We start from the raw sequence: 24,499 nt of genomic DNA on the forward strand, positions 1-24,499 counted from the left end.
CCCCTAGATCGGAAGTACTGTACTATAGATGTCAGATCCCGCAGGCATGGCTAGGATTGCATACGATATATCATATGCAAAAGGACAGCATACGATGTATCGTATGCGATCCTGCCGCCCGGGAAGCTGCCGACCGGTCCAAGGGAAATCTTATGCAACTTCTCCCTCGGAGATGTCGCATAAGTGTATGGGCACCTTTAGATACTGACCTCTAGAATACTATTACCCAGGACTCCAAAGCCTGTGGAATAGACAACAAGCAGTTAACTTTTTTCAGACTGCAGCATTGGCTCCTCCATCCCTATATCCCGCCCCCAGCTTAGAGAAGCCAGTTAAACTTAACAAACCCAAGGACCAAGAAATGAAGAAGAGGAGAAAGACTGACACACTCACAACCAGGCACACCAGCTGCTGCAAAATTGAGTGCGGAACCATACAACCCCAAGCCAGCCAGGGGCGTGAGGACGGGCGTCCAGTGTCCCCCATGGACTCAGCGAAAAAGATTTTATAGGTAAGAACAAAAATCTCCTATTCTTCTTTCTTCTATGGGGGACGCTAGAGACCATGGGATGTCCCAAAGCTGCCCCCTTAAGGGAGGGAATGCTCCTGTGCTGCATTTAAGACCCTATGCCCAAAACCAGTAGCAAGGAGGAGAAGGTGTTAAAGCTGTACAATTTGCTGAAAGTGTGGGCAGAGGACCATATGGCCACCTTACAGAGGCACCACGGCGTGTAAAAAATAGAAATTAAAAGAAAAAAAAAGTTTGAAATAAAGATTCAGACAGCCAAAGCAAAACGTGTCCAACTGCTTGGGCACCAAGAAAAAAAACTGGCTTCTCTAGGCTGGGGGCGGGGTATAGGGGAGGAGGAGCCTGTGCTGCTGTCTGAAAGAAGTTGACTACTTGATGCCCAGGACTCCTCGTGTTCCACTATATCCCATGGTCTCCAGTGTCCACCATGGAAGAAAGCATTATTTCTCCTAGTCAGCTATGACTTCCTGCAACCCTGAGAGGTAATTACAGTGTAGCAGATCTCACAGGGGACAGTATTACATTTCGCTGACTGATCATGTGATTTTGCCTCGCTATACCAGCAAGCATAGGCGCCTCTATAATGGGTGTAGGGTCTGCAATGTCCTGATGGATCACCCTATGTAGTGTCTTTCAAGTGATTTCTCTTAAGAGATAGTATCACGCAGTTAAAGCAGAGACTGGCACTATACCAGAGCCTTTGCTACCTTCTATGCCATCTTCCCGAATATCACTAGGAAACTGGCGCCAGCTATTGAAGGTAGGGAAGGGGTTCCCAGGGACGTTAATAAGCCTTGCAAGTGCTACCAAATCACCATCATAGCCAATCTCTTATAACTAGGGTTGTCATATTATCCCTTAATCCTGCACACCTATGATTTGCACAGGTTCTGTGTCGAATTAAAACCAGGGGAAATGCTGGCTTGAATTTAGTCCCAGCCACAGAACCTGTGTAATTCATTACGTGTTCCGGATTAATATTGCGGCAACGCTACTTATAACCACAATGCCCCAAAATACATTTTATTGTTCTATATAATTGTGCTTTATAAGCCTAAAAAGACTGTCAGATAAAATATAACCTATAGTTAAAAAAGATAACCTGTTGAACTGTGGAATTAAAAATGTCAATAGAGACAGTCACCTGTATTTCATTATTTGTACAACATCTTCAGCATCTTCTTTGGTGGCCTCCTCTCTTAGCTCTAGTCTGGCACGGGCCTGGTTAAAAATACAAGATGCTTTAAAGTTATTTAAAAAAATTATACTAATTTGAACTGACCTACATAATGATAAGGAGATTTATGGTAAGAACTTACCCTTGTTAAATCTCTTTCTGCGAGGTACACTGGATTCCACAGGGAATAACATCGGGGGTGTAGAGTAGGATCTTGATGTGGAGGCACCAACAGCTAAAGCTTTGACCATCTTCCCAGGATGCATAGCGCCGCCTCCTCTACAACCCCGCCTCAGTTTGTTAACCAGTCCAATGCAGTAGCAGGTAAGAGAGACGACAACAGTTAGTAGCCACAGACATCACATTCTCACGGCAGGAGAAGGTATCAGCGGCTAATGCCACACCTACCCAAAGAAGCTAAGTGCGTCAGGGTGGGCGCCCTGTGGAATCCAGTGTACCTCGCAGAAAGAGATTTAACAAGGGTAAGTTCTTACCATAAATCTCCTTTTCTGCAGTACACTGTATTCCACAGGGAATAACATCGGGGATGTCCTAAAGCAGTTCCTCATGGGAGGGGGCGCACTGCAGCAGGCACAAAAACCCAGCGTCCAAAGGAAGCATCCTGGGAGGCGGAAGTATTGAAGGCATAGAACCTTATGAACGTGTTCACTGAGGACCACGTAGCCGCCTTGCACAACTGTTTCAGGGTTGCACCACGGCGGGCCGCCCAAGAGGGTCCAAAAGACCGAGTAGAACGGGCTCTGATTGTAGCAGGAGCTGGAAGACCAGCCTGTATGTAAGCTTGTGCAATCACCATTCTAATCCATCTGGCCAGGGTCTGCTTATTTGCAGGTCAGCCACGCTTGTGAAAAACAAACAGTACAAAGAAAGAATCAGACTTCCGAACAGAGGCAGTTCTCTTCACATAGATACAGAGAGAGCCTGTACCACATCCAAAGACCGCTCTTTGGAAGACAGATCGGGAGAGTTAAGGGCCGGAACCACAATCTCTTGGTTAAGGTGGACCGGAGACACCACCTTAGGAAGATAACCAGGGCGCGTTCGAAGAACTGCCCGGTCACGATGAAAAATCAGAAAGGGAGACCTATAGGATAAGGCACCCAAGTTTGAAACCCGTCTAGCCAAAGCAATAGCTAGCCAAAACAAGACCATAAGTGTAAGTGAGGTCCACAGTCTCAAGAGGTTCAAACGGAGCCTCTTGTAGGGCATTCAGCAAAACCGACAAATCTCAAGGAGCCACAGGAGGCACGTAGGGAGGTTGAATCCGTAGAACACCCTGAGTGAACGTGTGAACATCAGGAAGAGTCGCAATTTTTCTCTGAAACCACACCGATAAGGCAGAAACATGTACCTTGAGGGAGGCCAGACGAAGGCCTGAGTCAAGGCCTTGTTGCAGAAAGGCCAAAAGATTGGTAGTACTGAACTTGAACGCATCGCAATTCCTATCGGCACACCAGGTGAAATAGGAATTCCAGCCCCTATGATAAATCCAAGCAGAAGCCAGTTTATGGGCCTTCAACATCGTTTGAATAACCGCCACAGAAAAAACCTTTGGCCCTCAGGACGGAAGCTTCAAGGGCCACGCCGTCAAAGCCAGTCGGGCCAAGTCCTGGTAGACACAGGGGCCCTGAACGAGGAGGTCTGGGCGCTGTGGAAGCAGAAGAGGACGAGAGACCCTGGAGGTCTGAGAACCAATGCCGTCTGGGCCACGCAGGAGCGATCAGAAGTAGGATTCCTCCCTCTTGCTTGAACTTCCTTATTACCCTGGGCAGGAGTGACACCGGAGGTAACACGTACGGCAGCCGAAAACTTCATGGAATTGCCAGTGTGTCCACGAACGCAGCTTGAGGATCCCTTCTCCTTGCTCCAAAGACCGGAACCTTGTTGTTGTGTCGAAACGCCATCAGGTCTACATCTGGTAGGCCCCACTGGTCCACTAGGAGTTGAAATACTTCTGGATGAAGGCTCCACTCTCCAGTGTGTATGTCCTGACGACTGAGGAAGTCCGCTTCCCAGTTGAGGACTCCCGGAATAAACGCTGTCGATATGGCTGGCAGATGGCGTTCTGTCCATTGGAAAATCTTTGACACTTCCATCATTGCCATGCGGCTTCGAGTGCCGCCTTGATGATTTATGTACGCCACCGTGGTGGCGTTGTCCGACTGTACCTGAACAGGCCTGTTCCGTACCAGAGGCAGGGCGAGTGTCAGCACACTGAACACCGCCCGCAGTTCCAGAATATTTATCGAGAGGCGAGACTCCTCCCAGGTCCAACGACCCTGGAAGGAGGGCTGCTCCAACACCGCTCCCCAACCCCTCAGATGGCGTCCGTCGTCAGAAGGACCCAGTAGGAGATCCAGGAGGGACGGCCCCTGCTCAGCTGCTGGTCCTGGAGCCACCAGGTCAGTGACAGACGGACCTCCGGAGACAAAGAGATCATTTGAGACCTGATGCGGTGAGGCAGGCCGTCCCACTTGGCAAGAACCAGTTTCTGTAGAGGGCGGGAATGAAATTGAACATACTCTACCATGTCGATAGCCGAAACCATGAAGCCCAGTACTTGCATCGCCGAGTGTATCGACACTCGTGGACGAGACAGGAAGCATCATATTCTGTCCTGAAGGTTCAGGACTTTCTCCTGGGACAAAAACAACCGCTGGTTGTGAGTGTCCAACACTGCTCTCAAGTGCAACATGCTCTGAGCAGGGACCAGGGATGATTTCTTCCAGTTGATGAGCCACCTGTGGGCTTGCAGAAACTGAACCGTCTTTTCCAGATGACGGAGGAGAAATTCTGGCGAGTCGGCCAGGATCAGCAAGTCGTCCAGATACGGCAGGATCCTGATACCCTGACGGCGTAGTACAGACGTCATCACCGCCATGACTTTGGTGAAGATTCGTGGAGCTGTCGCCAGTCCAAAGGGCAAGGCCTAGAATTGATAATGGAGGTTGCCAATAGCAAACCGCAGGTATTGCTGGTGCGACATGGCAATAGGAATATGAAGGTAAGCATCCTGTAAATCCAGGTATACCATATAATCCCCTGGCTCCAAGGCCAGAACAATAGAGCGGAGAGTCTCCATACGGAATTTGGATACCCGCACCAATTTGTTCAAAGACTTGAGGTAGAGAATGGGCCGCGAGGACCCATTCGGCTTCGGGACTAAGAACAGCGTGGAATAGTACCCCCTGCCCCTCTGAGACAGGGGCACCGGTACTACCACTCCTGTGTCCAGGAGGGATCGTACCACCACTTGCAGAGCGTTTGCCTTTGTCAGATCTGAAGGGATGTCTGTTGAACAAAACCGTCGAGTGGGACGTTTTTTGAAGGAGATGGCGTACCCTTGAGTGACGACTTCCCATACCCAGGAGTCCGAAGTGATCTTTAACCACGCTTGAGCAAACCCTAGAAGTCGGCCATGCACTCTGGGGTCCCCCAAAGGGAGGCCCGCCCCGTCCTGCGGCTGGCTTCTCTGATTTGGAAGCGGGCTGACGGGCGCCCCAGGTTCGTTTAGGCTTGGGCTTACCGGGCTTGGAAGTGCGAGACTGTTTCAGGTACGCCTGACCCTTCGCTTTCCCTGGAGGCCTGTAGGGACGAAAGGAAGTACTTTTAACCTTTGACGTTGAAGGAGCAGTGCTAGGTAGACAAGCAGTCTTAGCAGAGGCCAGGTCAGCAACAATTTTGTTGAGATCTTCCCCAAACAAAATGTTTCCCTTAAACGGGAGAACCTCCAGAGTTTTCTTAGAGTCCATGTCCACAGACCAGGACCGTAACCAGAGAATCCGACGAGCCAGAATGGACGTAGTAGCCGCTTTGGCCTCCAGAACACCAGCATCGGAGGCCGCCTCCTGAATGTATTGAGAAGCCGTAACAATATAGGAGAGGCATTGTTTCGCATTGTCAGGAAAGTTGGATGGTAGTTCCTCCTCCACCTCCTGAACCCAGGCCGTATTGGCCTCAGTAGCCCATGAGGCCGTAATAGTGGGTCTATGCACTGCTCCTGCCAGAGTATAAATAGACTTCAAGCAGCCCTCAACACGTTTATCAGTCGGTTCCTTCGGAGTAGTGACCGGCAGAGCAGAGGATACCACTATTCGTGTGACATGTGAGTCCACTGGAGGCGGTGTTTCCCAATTTTTAGTCAGCTCTGCAGAGAGAGGATAGCGAGCAAGCATCTTCTTATGAGGTGTAAACTTTTTACCTGGATTTTCCCAGGATTCCGGACGTATGTCCACTAGGTGGTCAGAATGAGGTAAAACCAGTCTGGTCACCTTCTGACGCTTGAACCTATCAGGTTTCTTAGAAGCATCCTGAGGATCGGTATCGTCAGTGATCTGAAGAATCAGCCTGATGGCCTCCAGATCAGGCACATCCACTTGAGAAACCGATTCCTCATCAGAAACATCTGTATCAGTGTCTGCGGGATCATTATATTCGCCATCATCGTCAGAAGATGTATCCGGCGCAGGAGTGGATTGAGAGGAAACAAGGGCCCGCTTAGAGGGCCCCTTGGCCTCAGGCAGGCGAGGGTCAGTTTTCTGTTTTGGAATAGTCTACTGAAATTGCTGTAACGGAGAGGACAGAGCATCTGCCCACGGTGGGTTAACGGTAGGGACAAAATGTGGCTGCAGAGGCACAGGTGGTCCCATAGGAGGCGTGCTATTAGTCACCAGCTTACTCAGCAAGGCAGAGAAAGTAGCCCAAGGTGGGCCCTGATGGGCCCCCGTTGCTACAATCTGACTGGGGGGCAAGAAACCCCCAGCACTGCACCCCTCGGCTACAATATTATCCTCTAATGTGTCTGTGACGTCAGCACCGTGCACTGCGGGATCGATCCCCGAACCGTCACTCTGCGTAGCCGACATGATGTGTAGGCTATACCCAGAGCAACACAGTACAAGAAATGCAGAAAGAAATACCCCACAAGATTCCCTGTGCAATGTAGAACACAAACAGAGGATCCAAGGGGTATGCGGTGACTGGTACACACAGAGAAAAATACTATGTCAGTATATCCTGTGAAACGCCTATATTATACTAAAAACCCTGACGAACTTAGCCCCCCAGGGTATAGAATATAGGGATAGCAGTAGGAGTGGGATACACGGAATAGATATATCACACAGCAGCTATATGCACACACACGCAGTCACATGTACAATGCAGAAATAATGACAAGCAATAAACTGCACTGGACTAGCAATACTAAGTAATAACCAGTAAAGCTATATATGTCTAGAGATATAACAATGCACAGTAAAGACTGGATGTATATCACAGGGGAACTTGTACAAACTAACCCTGACACAATGCACTATTTCTTAACTAACACTGCCAAAATGCATGTAGAATACTTAAGTGTCCTGTAAATGCACAACGCTGAAGAACAGGCGGCTTTACAGAGGAGGATTTGCCCATGCAGTCCCAGAACAGCTTCAGCATGTATTTATGGCGCCAAGCTGCAGCAGGGAGTGAGGGAGAGTGTATGCAGCTCCACGACGGGAACACTTATGTAAAATGGCGCCCGGAGCTGGGGGAGGTGCTACAGGCCGGAGCACATTCCCCTTGCTGGGCTTCCACCACCAGGTACCGGGCCGCATAAAACGGGTTAATACCCGACCTGTGCCCTGCCCTGGAGGTCTAGTGGGGTCCCTGTACTAACACAGTGTCCACGCCAGCGCGCGCGGTCCGCCGGATCGCGGTTTGCAGCGGGTCCCTCCTGGGGGACCCTCTTACCTCCTCCCTGTACGCGGCCACGCGATCCTGGAGAGCTGCGGTGAAGTGCGTGCCTCCGCCGCAAGTACCCGGCAACCAGGGTGCGGGAGTATGCGGCGCCGCTGGGGGAGGTGATGGAGCAGCAGCCAGCAATGTCAAACTGACATCCAACACTGGCTGCTACCCTTGAAGTCTTCTTTCTTCAAAGAAAAAGCTCTTTTCAGGGCTGCCAGGAGGAGCCCTGCTGTTGAGATGCCTGCTAGTGCAGACACCAACTACAAACTGAGCTCCTATGCACGGAGGCGGGGTTATAGAGGAGGCGGCGCTATGCATCCTGGGAAGAAGGTCAAAGCTTTAGCTGTTGGTGCCTCCGGATCAAGATCCTACTCTACACCCCCGATGTTATTCCCTGTGTTATACAGTGTACCCCGCTGCAGAAATATTTGTTACACAAGCCGCAGAACAGTCACAATATGTATTTACATGTAAAACATACAGATGTAGCCTTGCTCATGGCACCCACGACTATATGCGGGTGCAACTAGGTTGCTGCGACTAGTGCATCCGCGATCCATAGGAAACACATTATAAGATCGCACCTGGACGAGTGTAGTCACTGCCGCATTGTGGCAACGATGAGCGAGGCTACATCTGTATTTCACACTCCACACGAACATATTTTTGGTTTAGTTAAGAAACTGGCAAACAATGCACAGTTGTACCTATGCTGGAAGGGGCTGCATCTCACAAGTGCACCACAAAATACGTATCGTTACCACAAAAAAAAAAAATTTGAGTGCTCTCTTTTACTGACTAAATAATTCATATATAATAGACCAGTAACAAATTCAGTGTTATTAAAAATGTTAAAAGACCAGTTTTCACCTGTATATGCCATCACAACAGCGTGCACTTGTCAAATCTCATGTGCACAGCGCAAGACCACTGCTGTGACTCCTTGACCCAGAGGAGAAGGCTGAGTGGTGGAGGAGACCGTGAGATGCACTGTCGGCTGAGGTAGGTTTTAGTAGTAACATACACTATTAATGCACCAATTCATGTCCATAATAAACAGAAGAAGAACCACCCCACCCCCCTATCTCTTCATTCAAGCCTACCAGCACTCTTAACTCCTCTCCCCACCTCTTTGTCTTCCACTTCACTATAGGGTTTAAGTTCTTGTGGGCCCTCTTACATTGGGTTTTCCTTACTACCACTATACCCCTCATTAGCCCTATTTCTCAAGCCCATGCTTCTGGACCCTGGACTACCTCACCCGCAAACAAATTATAATCGATACTCAGTGTCTTGTCAACGGCTGGATCTGCAATTCTATGTTCTGTTTATAATTGGCAATTTTGTTGTTAACTGATCATTGTATTATTCTATATTGTGTAATTATGTATTATTCATTCTTGTTGGCGTATTACTTAATGCTGTTTAATGTGTACTATGCTTCAGAACATTGATTCAGAACAATGATTCAGAACATTTTCAGCGCCTTACAAATAAAAAGAGAACAATATATACATACAGTAATAATCTTACGCTGTGCTAACTGGCCAGTAAGATGGTATTATTCTCCTACTAATAGATCCCATGTGTACAATTCCCAGCTATCATTCATTTTCCACGGACCCAGTGGATCAGCAATTACAAATGAGGAGAGCCAATTGCTTCCTAACAATGTATCCATTAGCATATTCCCTTGGCTTAGGAAGCAATACTTGTGTGTGAGTGTTGGACACAGGTCTGTGATTCAGCAGCTTGTTTCTGTACCTCTGTTAGACGGATCAGAGACTCCAGCTGTCTGGTAGTTATAGGAGTACTGTCTATGCCCTGCTTCTGCTTCCTGAGTTCCAGGTAGAAGTTCTGGAGGACCTGAGCAGCATCTAGAGACAGCTTGGGCTGGGCATACTGGCGGGCATAACTGATGTACTTCCGTAACAGCTGGTGTGGTAGGGCATCGAAATGTTCCCCTGGTCGGATCTACAATAGATCAAAGCGGTTATTTGGTCACAGCATAGCAATATACACAAAGAAAGTGCGCTACAAGTAAAAGATCACAAGGCACTAAAGAAAAAAAATAAGAATTTACTCACCGGTAATTCTATTTCTCGTAGTCCGTGGTGGATGCTGGGAACTCCGTAAGGACCATGGGGAATAGCGGGCTCCGAAGGAGACTGGGCACTCTAAGAAAGAATTAGGACTACCTGGTGTGCACTGGCTCCTCCCTCTATGCCCCTCCTCCAGACCTCAGTTAGAGAAACTGTGCCCGGAAGAGCTGACACAATAAGGAAGGGATTTGGAATCCCGGGTAAGACTCATACCAGCCACACTAATCACACCGTACAACTCGTGATACTATATCCAGTTAACAGTATGAACAACAACTGAGCCTCAGGAACAGATGGCTCATAACAATAACCCTTTAGTTAGGCAATAACTATATACAAGTATTGCAGACAATCCGCACTTGGGATGGGCGCCCAGCATCCACTACGGACTACGAGAAATAGAATTACCGGTGAGTAAATTCTTATTTTCTCCGACGTCCTGGTGGATGCTGGGAACTCCGTAAGGCCCATGGGGATTATACCAAAGCTCCCAAACGGGCGGGAGAGTGCGGATGACTCTGCAGCACCGAATGAGCAAACTCAAGGTCCTCCTCAGCCAGGGTATCAAACTTGTAGAATTTTGCAAATGTGTTTGAACCCGACCAAGTAGCAGCTCGGCAAAGTTGTAAAGCCGAGACCCCTCGGGCAGCCGCCCAAGAAGAGCCCACTTTCCTCGTGGAATGGGCTTTTACAGATTTAGGATGCGGCAGTCCAGCCGCAGAATGTGCAAGTTGAATCGTGCTACAGATCCAGCGAGCAATAGTCTGCTTAGAAGCAGGAGCACCCAGCTTGTTGGGTGCATACAGGATAAATAGCGAGTCAGTTTTCCTGACTCCAGCCGTATGAAAAATCAGATAAGGGCTTTTACAAGACAAAGGAATGACTGTAGGAAGTGCAGAAATCGACCGAGCTGAAATTCCTCCGTTGGGGCCTTCCTGGCCTCACACCAAGCAACATATTTTTGCCATATGCGGTGATAATGTCTTACGGTCACATCTTTCCTAGCTTTAATCAGCGTAGGAATGACTTCCTCCGGAATGCCCTTTTCTTTTAGGATCCGGTGTTCAACCGCCATGCCGTCAAACGCAGCCGCGGTAAGTCTTGGAACAGACAGGGCCCCTGCTGCAGCAGGTCCTGTCTGAGCGGCAGAGGCCATGGGTCCTCTGAGATCATTTCTTGAAGTTCTGGGTACCAAGCTCTTCTTGGCCAATCCGGAACCACAAGTATAGTTCTTACTCCTCTCCTTCTTATTATTCTCAGTACCTTTGGTATGAGAGGCAGAGGAGGGAACACATAAACCGACTGGCACACCCACGGTGTCACTAGAGCGTCCACAGCTATCGCCTGAGGGTCCCTTGACCTGGCGCAATATCTTTTTAGCTTTTTGTTGAGGCGGGACGCCATCATGTCCACCTGTGGCCTTTCCCAACGGTGTACAATCATTTGGAAGACTTCTGGATGAAGTCCCCACTCTCCCGGGTGGAGGTCGTGCCTGCTGAGGAAGTCTGCTTCCCAGTTGTCCACTCCCGGAATGAGCACTGCTGACAGTGCTAACACATGATTTTCCGCCCATCGGAGAATCCTTGTGGCTTCTGCCATCGCCATCCTGCTTCTTGTGCCGCCCTGACGGTTTACATGGGCGACCGCCGTGATGGTGTCTGACTGGATCAGCACCGGCTGGTGTTGAAGCAGGGGTCTTGCCTGACTTAGGGCATTGTAAATGGCCCTTAGTTCCAGAATATTTATGTGTAGGGAAGCCTCCTGACTCGTCCATAGTCCTTGGAAGTTTCTTCCCTGTGTGACTGCCCCCCAACCTCGAAGGCTGGCATCCGTGGTCACCAGGACCCAGTCCTGTATGCCGAATCTGCGGCCCTCTAGAAGATGAGCACTCTGCAGCCACCACAACAGCGACACCCTGGTCCTTGGAGACAGGGTTATCAGCCGATGCATCTGAAGATGCGATCCGGACCACTTGTCCAACAGATCCCACTGAAAGATCCTTGCATGGAACCTTCCGAATGGAATTGCTTCGTAAGAAGCTACCATCTTTCCCAGGACTCGCGTGCAGTGGTGCACCGACACCTGTTTTGGTTTTAGGAGGTCTCTGACAAGAGATGACAATTCCTTGGCCTTCTCCTCCGGGAGAAACACCTTTTTCTGTTCTGTGTCCAGAACCATCCCCAGGAACAGTAGACGCGTTGTAGGAACCAGCTGCGACTTTGGAATATTCAGGATCCAGCCGTGCTGTTGTAGCACTTCCCGAGCTAGTGCTACTCCGATCAACAACTGTTCCCTGGACCTCGCCTTTATAAGGAGATCGTCCAAGTACGGGATAATTATAACTCCATTTTTTCGAAGGAGTATCATCATTTCGGCCATTACCTTGGTAAATACCCTCGTGCCGTGGACAGACCAAACGGCAACGTCTGGAATTGGTAATGACAGTCCTGTACCACAAATCTGAGGTACTCCTGGTGAGGAGGGTAAATGGGGACATGCAGGTAAGCATCCTTGATGTCCAGTGATACCATGTAATCCCCTTCGTCCAGGCTTGCAATAACCGCCCTGAGCGATTCCATTTTGAACTTGAACTTTCTTACATAAGTGTTCAAGGATTTCAAATTTAAAATGGGTCTCACCGAACCGTCCGGTTTCGGTACCACAAACATTGTGGAATAGTAACCCCGTCCCTGTTGAAGGAGGGGTACTTTGGTTATCACCTGCTGGGAGTACAGCTTGTGAATCGCCTCCAGCACCGCCTCCCTGTCTGGGGGAGTAGTTGGCAAGGCTGATTTGAGGAAACGGCGAGGGGGAGACGTCTCGAATTCCAGCTTGTACCCCTGAGATACCACTTGTAGAATCCAGGGATCCACCCGTGAGCGAACCCACTGGTCGCTGAAGTTCCGGAGACGGGCCCCCAGCGCACCTGGCTCCACCTGTGGAGCCCCAGCGTCATGCGGTGGACTTAGAGGAAGCGGGAGAGGACTTTTGTTCCTGGGAACTTGCTGTTTGGTGCAGCTTTTTCCCCCTACCTCTGCCTCTGGGCAGAAAGGACGCGTCTTTAACCCGCTTGCCTTTCTGGGGCCGAAAGGACTGTACCTGATAATACGGTGCTTTCTTTGGCTGTGAGGGAACATGGGGTAAAAATGTCGACTTCCCAGCCGACGCTGTGGAAACGAGGTCCGAGAGACCATCCCCAAACAATTCCTCACCCTTGTAAGGCAAAACCTCCATGTGCCTTTTAGAATCCGCATCACCTGTCCACTGCCGAGTCCATAATACTCTCCTGGCAGAAATGGACATTGCATTTATTCTAGATGCCAGTTGGCAAATATCCCTCTGTGCATCTCTCATGTATAAGACTACGTCTTTAATATGCTCTACAGTTAGCAATATAGTGTCCCTGTCAAGGGAATCAATGTTATCAGACAGGAAATCTGACCACGCAGCTGCAGCACTGCACATCCATGCTGAAGCAATAGCCGGTCTCAGTATAATACCTGAGTGTGTATATACAGACTTCAGGATAGCCTCCTGCTTTCTATCCGCAGGCTCCTTTAGGGCGGCCGTATCCGGAGACGGTAGTGCCACCTTCTTTGACAAGCGTGTGAGCGCTTTATCCACCCTAGGGGATGTCTCCCAACGTATCCTATCCTCTGGCGGGAAAGGGTACGCCCTTAGTAACTTTTTGGAAATTACCAGTTTCTTATCGGGGGAAACCCACGCTTCATCACACACTTCATTTAACTCTTCAGAAGGGGGAAAAACCACAGGTTGCTTTTTCTCCCCAAACATAATACCCTTTTTTGTGGTACCAGGGTTAATGTCAGAAATGTGCAACACATTTTTCATTGCCGTAATCATGTAACGGATGGCCCTATTGGAATGTACACTAGTCTCATCGTCGTCGACACTGGAGTCAGTATCCGTGTCGACATCTGTGTCTGCCATCTGAGGTAGCGGGCGTTTTTGAGCCCCTGATGGCTTTTGAGACACCTGGGCAGGCACGGACTGAGAAGCCGGCTGTCCCACATCTGCTATGTCATCAAACCTCTTATGTAAGGAGTTGACACTGTCACAGAATTCCTTCCACATATCCATCCACTCAGGTGTCGACCCCGCAGGGGGTGACATCACATTTATCGGCACCTGCTCCGCCTCCACATAAGCCTCCTCATCAAACATGTCGACACAGCCGTACCGACACTCCGCACACACACAGGGAATGCTCTGACTGAGGACAGGACCCCACAAAGTCCTTTGGGGAGACAGAGAGAGAGTATGCCAGCACACACCACAGCGCTATAAATCACAGGGATGTACACTATAATGAGTGATTTTACCCTATAGCAGCTATATATATAGTATTTGCGCCTAAATTTAGTGCCCCCCCTCTCTTTTTTACCCTATTGAGCCTGGAAACTGCAGGGGAGAGCCTGGGGAGCGTCCTTCCAGCGGAGCTGTGAGAGGAAATGGCGCCAGTGTGCTGAGGGAGATAGCCCCGCCCCCTTCACGACGGACTTCTCACGCTTTTTTTATGGATATATGGCAGGGGATTTTACACATATATAGTCTTAATGACTATATTATGTGTATTTTTTGCCAATGTAAGGTAATCTTATTGCAGCCCAGGGCGCCCCCCCCCAGCGCCCTGCACCCATCAGTGACCGGAGTGTGAGGTGTGCATGGGGAGCAATGGCGCACAGCTGCAGTGCTGTGCGCTACCTTCATGAAGACCGGAGTCTTCAGCCGCCGATTTCCTGGACGTTCTTCTTGCTTCTGGCTCTGCAAGGGGGACGGCGGCGCGGCTCCGGGACCGGACGACCGAGGCTGGGCCTGTGTTCGATCCCTCTGGAGCTAATGGTGTCCAGTAGCCTAGAAGCCCAAGCTAGCTGCAAGCAGGTAGGTTCGCTTCTCTCCCCTAAGTCCCTCGTAGCAGTGAGTCTGTTGCCAGCAGATCTCACTGAAAATAAAAAACCTAAATATACTTTATTTTCAAGAAGCTCAGGAGAGCCCCTAGTGTGCATGCAGCTCGAGCCGGGCACAGATTCTAACTGAGGTCTGGAGGAGGGGCATAGAGGGAGGAGCCAGTGCACACCAGGTAGTCCTAATTCTTTCTTAGAGTGCCCAGTCTCCTTCGGAGCCCGCTATTCCCCATGGTCCTTACGGAGTTCCCAGCAGGGACGGATCTAGACTTTTCTTTTAGGGGGGGCGGTTTACTGTTTAATCTTGACTCCTCCTCTCTCCAGTCCCAACTCCTCCCATCTGCAATCCTAACTCCTCCTCTCTCAAGTCCTGAAAAACTGAATTTTTTGAGTGAGACTGAGATAGTGCTTTGTGATTGTTCTATGTACATGTGACTGTGCTGTTGGGTAATTGTATTTATTAGCCCTAGTACCCACACAGCTGCAAGAGAGGGGCAAATGCTCTGTAACCCTTGCTCTCCTGGCTCCTCTGTGCTGCTGTGGTATAGGCTGCAGCACAGCGTTCTGCCTCAGGCTCTCCCTGGAGAGCTCTCTTCTGCTCAAAAGTGGGCGTGCCTATGACTATGACTTCGCCCCCCCTAAATCCGGCCCTGGATCCCAGCATCCACTAGGACGTCAGAGAAATATATTAAACTGTTTCATATCATTAAATAGCTAAAGTATGAACATTTACAAATACCTTTAATCTCTCTCTTAAAGGCCTCTCAGAGGGCATCTCTAGGATAGACGTGTTGGTGTCCTGAGTGCCTGAACGAGTAATATTTGCGCTGCGTAGAATTTCCTTAGACCCGGCCCTCATGGCCATCACATGCTCCGAAAGCAAATGATCATGGTCTTCATTTGGGGTATCAAGCAGGATGAACACTAAGTCAAATCTTGAGAGTAAGGCACTTCCCATCCTGGAAGGCAAAACAGTACATATTGTGTTGATTGCCGTGTATCAATGTGCAGTATCTTCTTAAACACTTTTATTTTACCCAGAAATCTTTGCTTCTGACTGATGGAAAGTTTGGACTGACCGTTTCCGATTACTAGCCTAGTTCATTATGTATTCCCTAACTGGAGGTCCATGGTACAACCAGGCGCAGCTATACTGCCCTCCACACATAAACAGTCAAAGTTTATTCATCTACGCTTCTGCTAGCCAGGTTGAGGTTTCCTTAGAACTAGTTTTTTCAAGGCAGTCACACTTTATTACTGGAAATATGACTTGGAATAATAATTTCCCCCTAACTTAGAATCCATGTAACCTAGGATTAATGTTGAATGGGAAAATAAGAATTTACTTACCGATAATTCTATTTCTCATAGTCCGTAGTGGATGCTGGGGACTCCGTCAGGACCATGGGGAATAGCGGCTCCGCAGGAGACAGGGCACAAAAAGTAAGCTTTTAGGATCACATGGTGTGTACTGGCTCCTCCCCCTATGACCCTCCTCCAAGCCTCAGTTAGGTACTGTGCCCGGACGAGCGTACACAATAAGGAAGGATCTTGAATCCCGGGTAAGACTCATACCAGCCACACCAATCACACCGTACAACTTGTGATTTGAACCCAGTTAACAGTATGATAACAACGAAGAAGCCTCTGAAAAGATGGCTCACAACAATAATAACCCGATTTTTGTAACAATAACTATGTACAAGTATTGCAGACAATCCGCACTTGGGATGGGCGCCCAGCATCCACTACGGACTATGAGAAATAGAATTATCGGTAAGTAAATTCTTATTTTCTCTAACGTCCTAGTGGATGCTGGGGACTCCGTCAGGACCATGGGGATTATACCAAAGCTCCCAAACGGGCGGGAGAGTGCGGATGACTCTGCAGCACCGAATGAGAGAACTCCAGGTCCTCCTTAGCCAGAGTATCAAATTTGTAAAATTTTACAAACGTGTTCTCCCCTGACCACGTAGCTGCTCGGCAAAGTTGTAATGCCGAGACCCCTCGGGCAGCCGCCCAAGATGAGCCCACCTTCCTTGTGGAGTGGGCATTTACAGATTTAGGCTGTGGCAGGCCTGCCACAGAATGTGCAAGTTGGATTGTGCTACAGATCCAACGAGCAATCGTCTGCTTAGACGCAGGAGCACCCATCTTGTTGGGTGCATACAGGATAAACAGCGAGTCAGATTTTCTGACTCCAGCCGTCCTTGAAATATATATTTTCAATGCTCTGACAACGTCCAGCAACTTGGAGTCCTCCAAGTCGCTAGTAGCCGCAGGCACCACAATAGGCTGGTTCAAGTGAAAAGCCGAAACCACCTTAGGCAGAAACTGAGGACGCGTCCGCAGTTCTGCCCTGTCCGAATGGAAAATCAGATATGGGCTTTTGTACGATAAAGCCGCCAACTCTGATACTCTCCTGGCTGAAGCCAGGGCCAGTAGCATGGTTACTTTCCATGTAAGATACTTCAAATCTACCGATTTGAGCGGCTCAAACCAATGGGATTTGAGAAAATCCAAAACTACGTTGAGATCCCACGGTGCCACTGGAGGCACAATCGGGGGCTGTATATGTAGTACACCTTTGACAAAGGTTTGTACTTCAGGCACTGAAGCCAATTCTTTCTGGAAGAAAATCGATAAGGCCGAAATTTGAACCTTAATAGACCCCAATTTGAGGCCCATAGACAATCCTGCCTGCAGGAAATGTAGGAATCGACCCAATTGAAATTCCTCCGTTGGGGCCTTCTTGGCCTCACACCACGCAACATATTTTCTCCAAATGCGGTGATAATGTTGTGCGGTCACTTCCTTCCTGGCTTTAATCAAGGTAGGAATAACTTCCTCTGGAATGCCCTTTTCTTTTAGAATCCGGCGTTCAACCGCCATGCCGTCAAACGCAGTCGCGGTAAGTCTTGGAACATACAAGGTCCCTGCTGAAGCAGATCCCTTCTTAACGGTAGAGGCCACGGCTCTTCCGTGAGCATCTCTTGAAGTTCCGGGTACCAAGTCCTTCTCGGCCAATCCGGAGCCACGAGTATTGTTCTTACTCCCCGTAGCCGTATAATTCTCAGTACCTTTGGTATGAGAGGCAGAGGAGGAAACACATACACGGACTGGTACACCCACGGTGTTACCAGAGCGTCCACAGCTATTGCCTGAGGGTCTCTTGACCTGGCGCAATATCTGTCCAGTTTCTTGTTGAGGCGGGACGCCATCATGTCCACCTTTGGTTTTTCCCAACGGTTCACAATCATGTGGAAGACTTCTGGATGAAGTCCCCACTCTCCCGGGTGGAGGTCGTGTCTGCTGAGGAAGTCTGCTTCCCAGTTGTCCACTCCCGGAATGAACACTGCTGACAGTGCTATGACATGATTTTCCGCCCAGCGAAGAATCCTTGCAGCTTCTGTCATTGCTCTTCTGCTTCTCGTGCCGCCCTGTCTGTTTACGTGGGCGACTGCCGTGATGTTGTCCGACTGGATCAACACCGGCTGACCCTGAAGCAGCGGTTTTGACAGGCTTAGAGCATTGTAAATCGCTCTTAGCTCCAGTATATTTATGTGAAGAGACGTCTCCAGGTTCGACCACACGCCCTGGAAGTTTCTTCCCTGTGTGACTGCTCCCCAGCCTCGTAGGCTGGCATCCGTAGTCACCAGGACCCAGTCCTGTATGCCGAATCTGCGGCCCTCTAACAGATGGGCACTCTGCAACCACCACAGAAGAGACACCCTTGTTCTTGGTGACAGTGTTATCCGCTGATGCATGTGCAGATGCGATCCGGACCATTTGTCCAGCAGATCCCACTGAAATATTCGTGCGTGGAATCTGCCGAATGGAATTGCTTCGTAAGAAGCCACCATCTTTCCCAGGACTCTTGTGCATTGATGTACTGACACATTTCCTGGTTTTAGGAGGTTCCTGACAAGTTCGGATAACTCCCTTGCTTTCTCCTCCGGGAGAAACACCTTTTTCTGAACAGTGTCCAGAATCATTCCCAGGAACAGCAGACGTGTCGTCGGGGTCAATTGAGATTTTGGAAGATTCAGAATCCACCCGTGTTGTTGAAGTACTACTTGGGTTAGTGCTACTCCGACTTCCAGCTGTTCTCTGGACCTTGCCCTTATCAGGAGATCGTCCAAGTAAGGGATAATTAATACGCCTTTTCTTCGTAGAAGAACCATCATTTCGGCCATTACCTTGGTAAAGACCCGAGGTGCCGTGGACAAACCAAACGGCAGCGTTTGAAACTGATAATGACAGTCTTGTATCACGAACCTGAGATACCCTTGGTGTGAAGGGTAAATTGGGACATGCAGATAAGCATCTTTTATGTCCAGGGACACCATGAAGTCCCCTTCTTCCAGATTCGCTATCACTGCTCTGAGTGACTCCATCTTGAACTTGAATTTCTGTATGTACAGGTTCAAGGATTTCAGATTTAGAATAGGTCTTACCGAACCGTCCGGCTTCGGTACCACAAATAGTGTAGAATAATACCCCTTTCCCTGTTGTAGGAGGGGTACCTTGACTATCACTTGCTGAGAATACAGCTTGTGAATGGCTTCCAGTACCGTCGCCCTTTCTGAGGGAGACGTTGGTAAAGCAGACTTTAGGAACCGGCGAGGGGGAGACTTTTCGAATTCCAACTTGTAACCCTGAGATACTACCTGCAGGATCCAAGGGTCCACCTGTGAGCGCGCCCACTGTGTGCTGAAAATCTTTAGTCGACCCCCCACCGCCCCTGAGTCCGCTTGCACAGCCCCAGCGTCATGCTGAGGGCTTTGTAGAAGCCGGGGAGGGCTTCTGTTCGTGGGAAGTAGTTGCTTGCTGCACCCTCTTACCCCTTCCTTTGCCTCTGGGCAAATATGACTGTCCTTTTGCCCGCTTGTTCTTATAGGAACGAAAGGACTGCGGCTGAAAAGACGGTGTCTTTTTCTGTTGGGAGGTGACCTGAGGTAAAAAAGTGGATTTTCCGGCTGTTGCCGTGGCCACCCGATCCGATAGACCGACCCCAAATAATTCCTCTCATTTATACGGCAATACTTCCATATGCCGTTTGGAATCCGCATCACCTGACCACTGTCGCGTCCATAAACTTCTTCTGGCAGATATGGACATCGCACTTACTCTCGATGCCAGAGTGCAAATATCCCTCTGAGCATCTCGCATATAAAGAAAAGCATCCTTTAATTGCTCTATAGTCAATAAAATACTGTCCCTATCCAGGGTATCAATATTTTCAGTCAGGGAATCCGACCACACCACCCCAGCACTGCACATCCAGGCTGAGGCTATTGCTGGTCGCAGTATAACACCAGTATGTGTGTATATACTCTTCAGGGTAGTTTCCAGCCTCCTATCAGCTGGATCCTTGAGGGCGGCCGTATCAGGAGACGGTAACGCCACTTGTTTTGATAAGCGTGTGAGCGCCTTATCCACCCTAGGGGGTGTTTCCCAGCGCGCCCTAACCTCTGGTGGGAAAGGGTATAATGCCAATAACTTCTTTGAAATTAGCAGTTTTCTATCGGGGTTAACCCACGCTTCATCACACAAGTCATTCAATTCCTCTGATTCTGGAAAAGCTACAGGTAGTTTTTTCACACCCCACATAATACCCCCCTTTGAGGTACCTGCAGTATCAGAGATATGCAAAGCCTCCTTCATTGCCGTGATCATATAACGTGTGGCCCTATTGGAAAATACGTTTCTTTCTTCACCGTCGACACTAGATTCATCTGTGTCGGTACCTGTGTCGACTGACTGAGGTAAGGGACGTTTTACAGCCCCTGACGGTGCCTGAGACGCCTGGACAGGTACTAACTGGTTTTCCGGCCGTCTCATGTCGTCAACTGACTTTTGCAGCGTGTCACGTAATTCCATAATTAAAGCCATCCATTCCGGTGTCGACTCCCTAGGGGGTGACATCACCATTACCGGCAATTGCTCCGCCTCCACACCAACATCGTCCTCATACATGTCGACACACACGTACCGACACACAGCAGACACACAGGGAATGCTCTTATCGAAGACAGGACCCCACTAGCCCTTTGGGGAGACAGAGGGAGAGTTTGCCAGCACACACCAAAGCGCTATAAAAATGTATATAAACAACCCTAAAAGGTGTTGTTTCTGTTATATGCGCTTAATATATAAAAATATCGCCAAAATATGCCCCCCTTCTCTGTTTTACCCTGTTTCTGTAGTGCAGTGCAGGGGAGAGTCCTGGGAGCCTTCCTCACAGCGGAGCTGAGCAGGAAAATGGCGCTGTGTGCTGAGGAGAATAGGCCCCGCCCCCTAAAACGGCGGGCTCTTCTCCCGGAGTTTGCGATATATGGCAGGGGTTAAATACATCCATATAGCCTCAAGGGCTATATGTGATGTATTTTAGCCATAGAAAAAGGTATTATACATTGCTGCCCAGGGCGCCCCCCCCCAGCGCCCTGCACCCTCAGTGACCGCTGGTGTGAAGTGTGCCGACAACAATGGCGCACAGCTGCAGTGCTGTGCGCTACCTTATGAAGACTGAAAGTCTTCTGCCGCCTGTTTCCGGACCTCTTCAACTTCGGCATCTGCAAGGGGGGTCGGCGGCACGGCTCCGGGACCGGACTCCATGGCTGGGCCTGTGTTCGATCCCTCTGGAGCTAATGGTGTCCAGTAGCCTAAGAAGCAAATCCATCCTGCACGCAGGTGAGTTCACTTCTCTCCCCTAAGTCCCTCGTAGCAGTGAGCCTGTTGCCAGCAGGACTCACTGAAAATAAGAAACCTAAAAAACTTTTTCTAAGCAGCTCTTTATGAGAGCCACCTAGATTGCACCCTGCTCGGACGGGCACAAAAACCTAACTGAGGCTTGGAGGAGGGTCATAGGGGGAGGAGCCAGTACACACCATGTGATCCTAAAAGCTTACTTTTTGTGCCCTGTCTCCTGCGGAGCCGCTATTCCCCATGGTCCTGACGGAGTCCCCAGCATCCACTAGGACGTTAGAGAAATACTGTTATATGTAGCACAAAACATGGTACTCACCGTTAAAACCATTTCTCAGTCTGAGGGGACACTGCTACCATGGTGCTGTCTAGAGAGTACAGTACGTGGCACTTACAAAGATCATTTTGTTTAAGCTCCTCCCCTCACAACTCCTCCTCAGTTTCATGTTACAGGGCCTCAAAGGATATGGTGTAACAAAGAGAATAGAGAAACGCCAGTGCACTAATAATGATAATAATGGAGGGAGCCCAGTGTTCACCATATGGACTCAGAGAAATGGATTTAATGAGAGTACCAAGAATACTTTGTTCTCCTACAATCAATGAGGGACACTGCTACCATGGGGACATTCCAAAGCTGACCCAATGGAAGAGTAACCAAAGGCCTAGGTGAAAGTCAAATCAGCACCAAAGAGATAACAGCCCTGAGTGTGACAGCCTGAAAATGTTAATGCTGTGGACATGCAGGTGACTGCAGTACTCCTTAACCAGGAAAGGGACTCATAAACCAGTCAGGAACCTGAATAATATTGCAAAACAGTAGACAAAGGGCCTAATTCAAGGTTGATTGCAAAAGCAAAATCTTCCTCTAATGGGCAAAACCATGTGCACTGCAGGTGGGGCAGATGTAACAAGTGCAGAGAGAGTTAGATTTGGGTGGGGTGCGTTAAAAGTGAGATCTAAATTGCAGTGTAAAAATAAAGCCGCCAGTATTTACCCTGCACAGAAGAAATAATAAGATTTTACTCACCGGTAAATCTATTTCTCGTAGTCCGTAGTGGATGCTGGGTACTCCGTAAGGACCATGGGGAATAGACGGGCTCCGCAGGAGACTGGGCACTTCTTTAAAGAAAAGATTAGGTACTACATCTGGTGTGCACTGGCTCCTCCCTCTATGCCCCTCCTCCAGACCTCAGTTAGGGAAACTGTGCCCGGAAGAGCTGACATTACAAGGAAAGGATTTGGAATCCAGGGTAAGACTCATACCAGCCACACCAATCACACCGTACAACTCGTGATAACTATACCCAGTTAACAGTATGAACAACAACTGAGCCTCATTAAACTGATGGCTCAGAACAAAAAACCCTATAGTTAAGCAATAACTATATACAAGTATTGCAGAATTCCGCACTTGGGACGGGCTCCCAGCATCCACTACGGACTACAAGAAATAGATTTACCGGTGAGTAAAATCTTATTTTCTCTGACGTCCTAGTGGATGCTGGGTACTCCGTAAGGACCATGGGGATTATACCAAAGCTCCCAAACGGGCGGGAGAGTGCGGATGACTCTGCAGCACCGAATGAGCAAACTCAAGGTCCTCCTCAGCCAGGGTATCAAACTTGTAGAATTTTGCAAACGTGTTTGATCCCGACCAGGTAGCAGCTCGGCAAAGTTGTAAAGCCGAGACCCCTCGGGCAGCTGCCCAAGAAGAGCCCACCTTCCTCGTGGAATGGGCTTTGACTGATTTAGGATGCGGCAGTCCAGCCGCTGAATGTGCAAGTTGAATCGTGCTACAGATCCAGCGAGCAATAGTCTGCTTAGAAGCAGGAGCACCCAGCTTGTTGGGTGCATGCAGGATAAACAGCGAGTCAGTTTTTCTGACTCTAGCCGTCCTGGAAACATAGATTTTCAGGGCCCGGACTACATCCAGCAACTTGGAAGCCTCCAAGTCCCGAGTAGCCGCAGGCACCACAATAGGTTGGTTCAAATGAAACGCTGATACCACCTTAGGGAGAAATTGGGGACGAGTCCTCAATTCTGCCCTGTCCATATGGAAGATCAGATAGGGGCTTTTACAAGACAAAGCCGCCAATTCTGACACACGCCTAGCCGAAGCCAAGGCCAAAAGCATGACCACTTTCCACGTGAGATATTTCAACTCCACGGTCTGAAGTGGCTCAAACCAATGTGATTTTAGGAAATCCAACACAACGTTGAGATCCCAAGGTGCCACTGGAGGCACAAAAGGAGGCTGAATATGCAGCACTCCCTTAACAAACGTCTGAACTTCAGGCAGTGAAGCCAGTTCTTTTTGAAAGAAAATAGACAGGGCCGAAATCTGGACTTTAATGGATCCCAATTTTAGGCCCATAGTCACTCCTGACTGTAGGAAGTGCAGAAATCGACCCAGCTGAAATTCTTCTGTTGGGGCCTTCATAGCCTCACACCAAGCAACATATTTTCGCCATATGCGGTGATAATGTTTTGCTGTCACATCCTTCCTAGCTTTTATCAGCGTAGGAATGACTTCAACCGGAATGCCCTTTTCCATCAGGATCCGGCGTTCAACCGCCATGCCGTCAAACGCAGCCGCGGTAAGTCTTGGAACAGACAGGGCCCCTGCTGTAGCAGGTCCTGTCTGAGAGGCAGAGGCCAAGGGTCCTCTGAGATAATTTCTTGTAGTTCCGGGTACCAAGTCCTTCTTGGCCAATCCGGAACGATGAGTATAGTTCTTACTCCTCTCTTTCTTATTATCCTCAGTACCTTTGGTATGAGAGGAAGAGGAGGGAACACATAAACCGACTGGTACACCCACGGTGTCACTAGAGCGTCCACAGCTATCGCCTGAGGGTCCCTTGACCTGGCGCAATATCTTTTTAGCTTTTTGTTGAGGCGGGACGCCATCATGTCCACCTGTGGCCTTTCCCAACGATTTACAATCAGCTGGAAGACTTCTGGATGAAGTCCCCACTCTCCCGGGTGGAGGTCGTGTCTGCTGAGAAAGTCTGCTTCTCAGTTGTCCACTCCGGGAATGAACACTGCTGACAGTGCTAACACATGATTTTCCGTCCATCGGAGAATCCTTGTGGCTTCTGCCATCGCCATCCTGCTTCTTGTGCCGCCCTGTCGGTTTACATGAGCGACCGCCGTGATGTTGTCTGACTGGATCAGCACCGGCCGGTGTTGAAGCAGGGGCCTAGCCTGACTTAGGGCATTGTAAATGGCCCTTAGTTCCAGAATATTTATGTGTAGGGAAGCCTCCTGACTCGACCATAGTCCTTGGAAGTTTCTTCCCTGAGTG

General features: G+C 49.3%; 1 protein-coding gene across 5 annotated transcripts in view; it reads right to left on the bottom strand.

Moving 5' to 3' along the window:
• MCM8 (minichromosome maintenance 8 homologous recombination repair factor) overlaps nucleotides 1-24,499 on the bottom strand; it is a 182,585-nt gene that overhangs the window by 50,424 nt on the left and 107,662 nt on the right. For all 5 annotated transcript variants that reach the window (XM_063918595.1, XM_063918592.1, XM_063918593.1 and 2 more), the window contains 3 exons: nucleotides 15,224-15,443; nucleotides 9,222-9,431; nucleotides 1,674-1,750 (listed from right to left, as the gene is read on the bottom strand). In XM_063918595.1, coding sequence (XP_063774665.1) covers nucleotides 1,674-1,750; nucleotides 9,222-9,431; nucleotides 15,224-15,443 — 507 coding nt within the window. The remainder of the gene's footprint in view (nucleotides 1-1,673; nucleotides 1,751-9,221; nucleotides 9,432-15,223; nucleotides 15,444-24,499) is intronic.

Source organism: Pseudophryne corroboree, chromosome 4, assembly GCF_028390025.1.
Source record: "Pseudophryne corroboree isolate aPseCor3 chromosome 4, aPseCor3.hap2, whole genome shotgun sequence".
NCBI lineage: Eukaryota > Metazoa > Chordata > Amphibia > Anura > Myobatrachidae > Pseudophryne > Pseudophryne corroboree.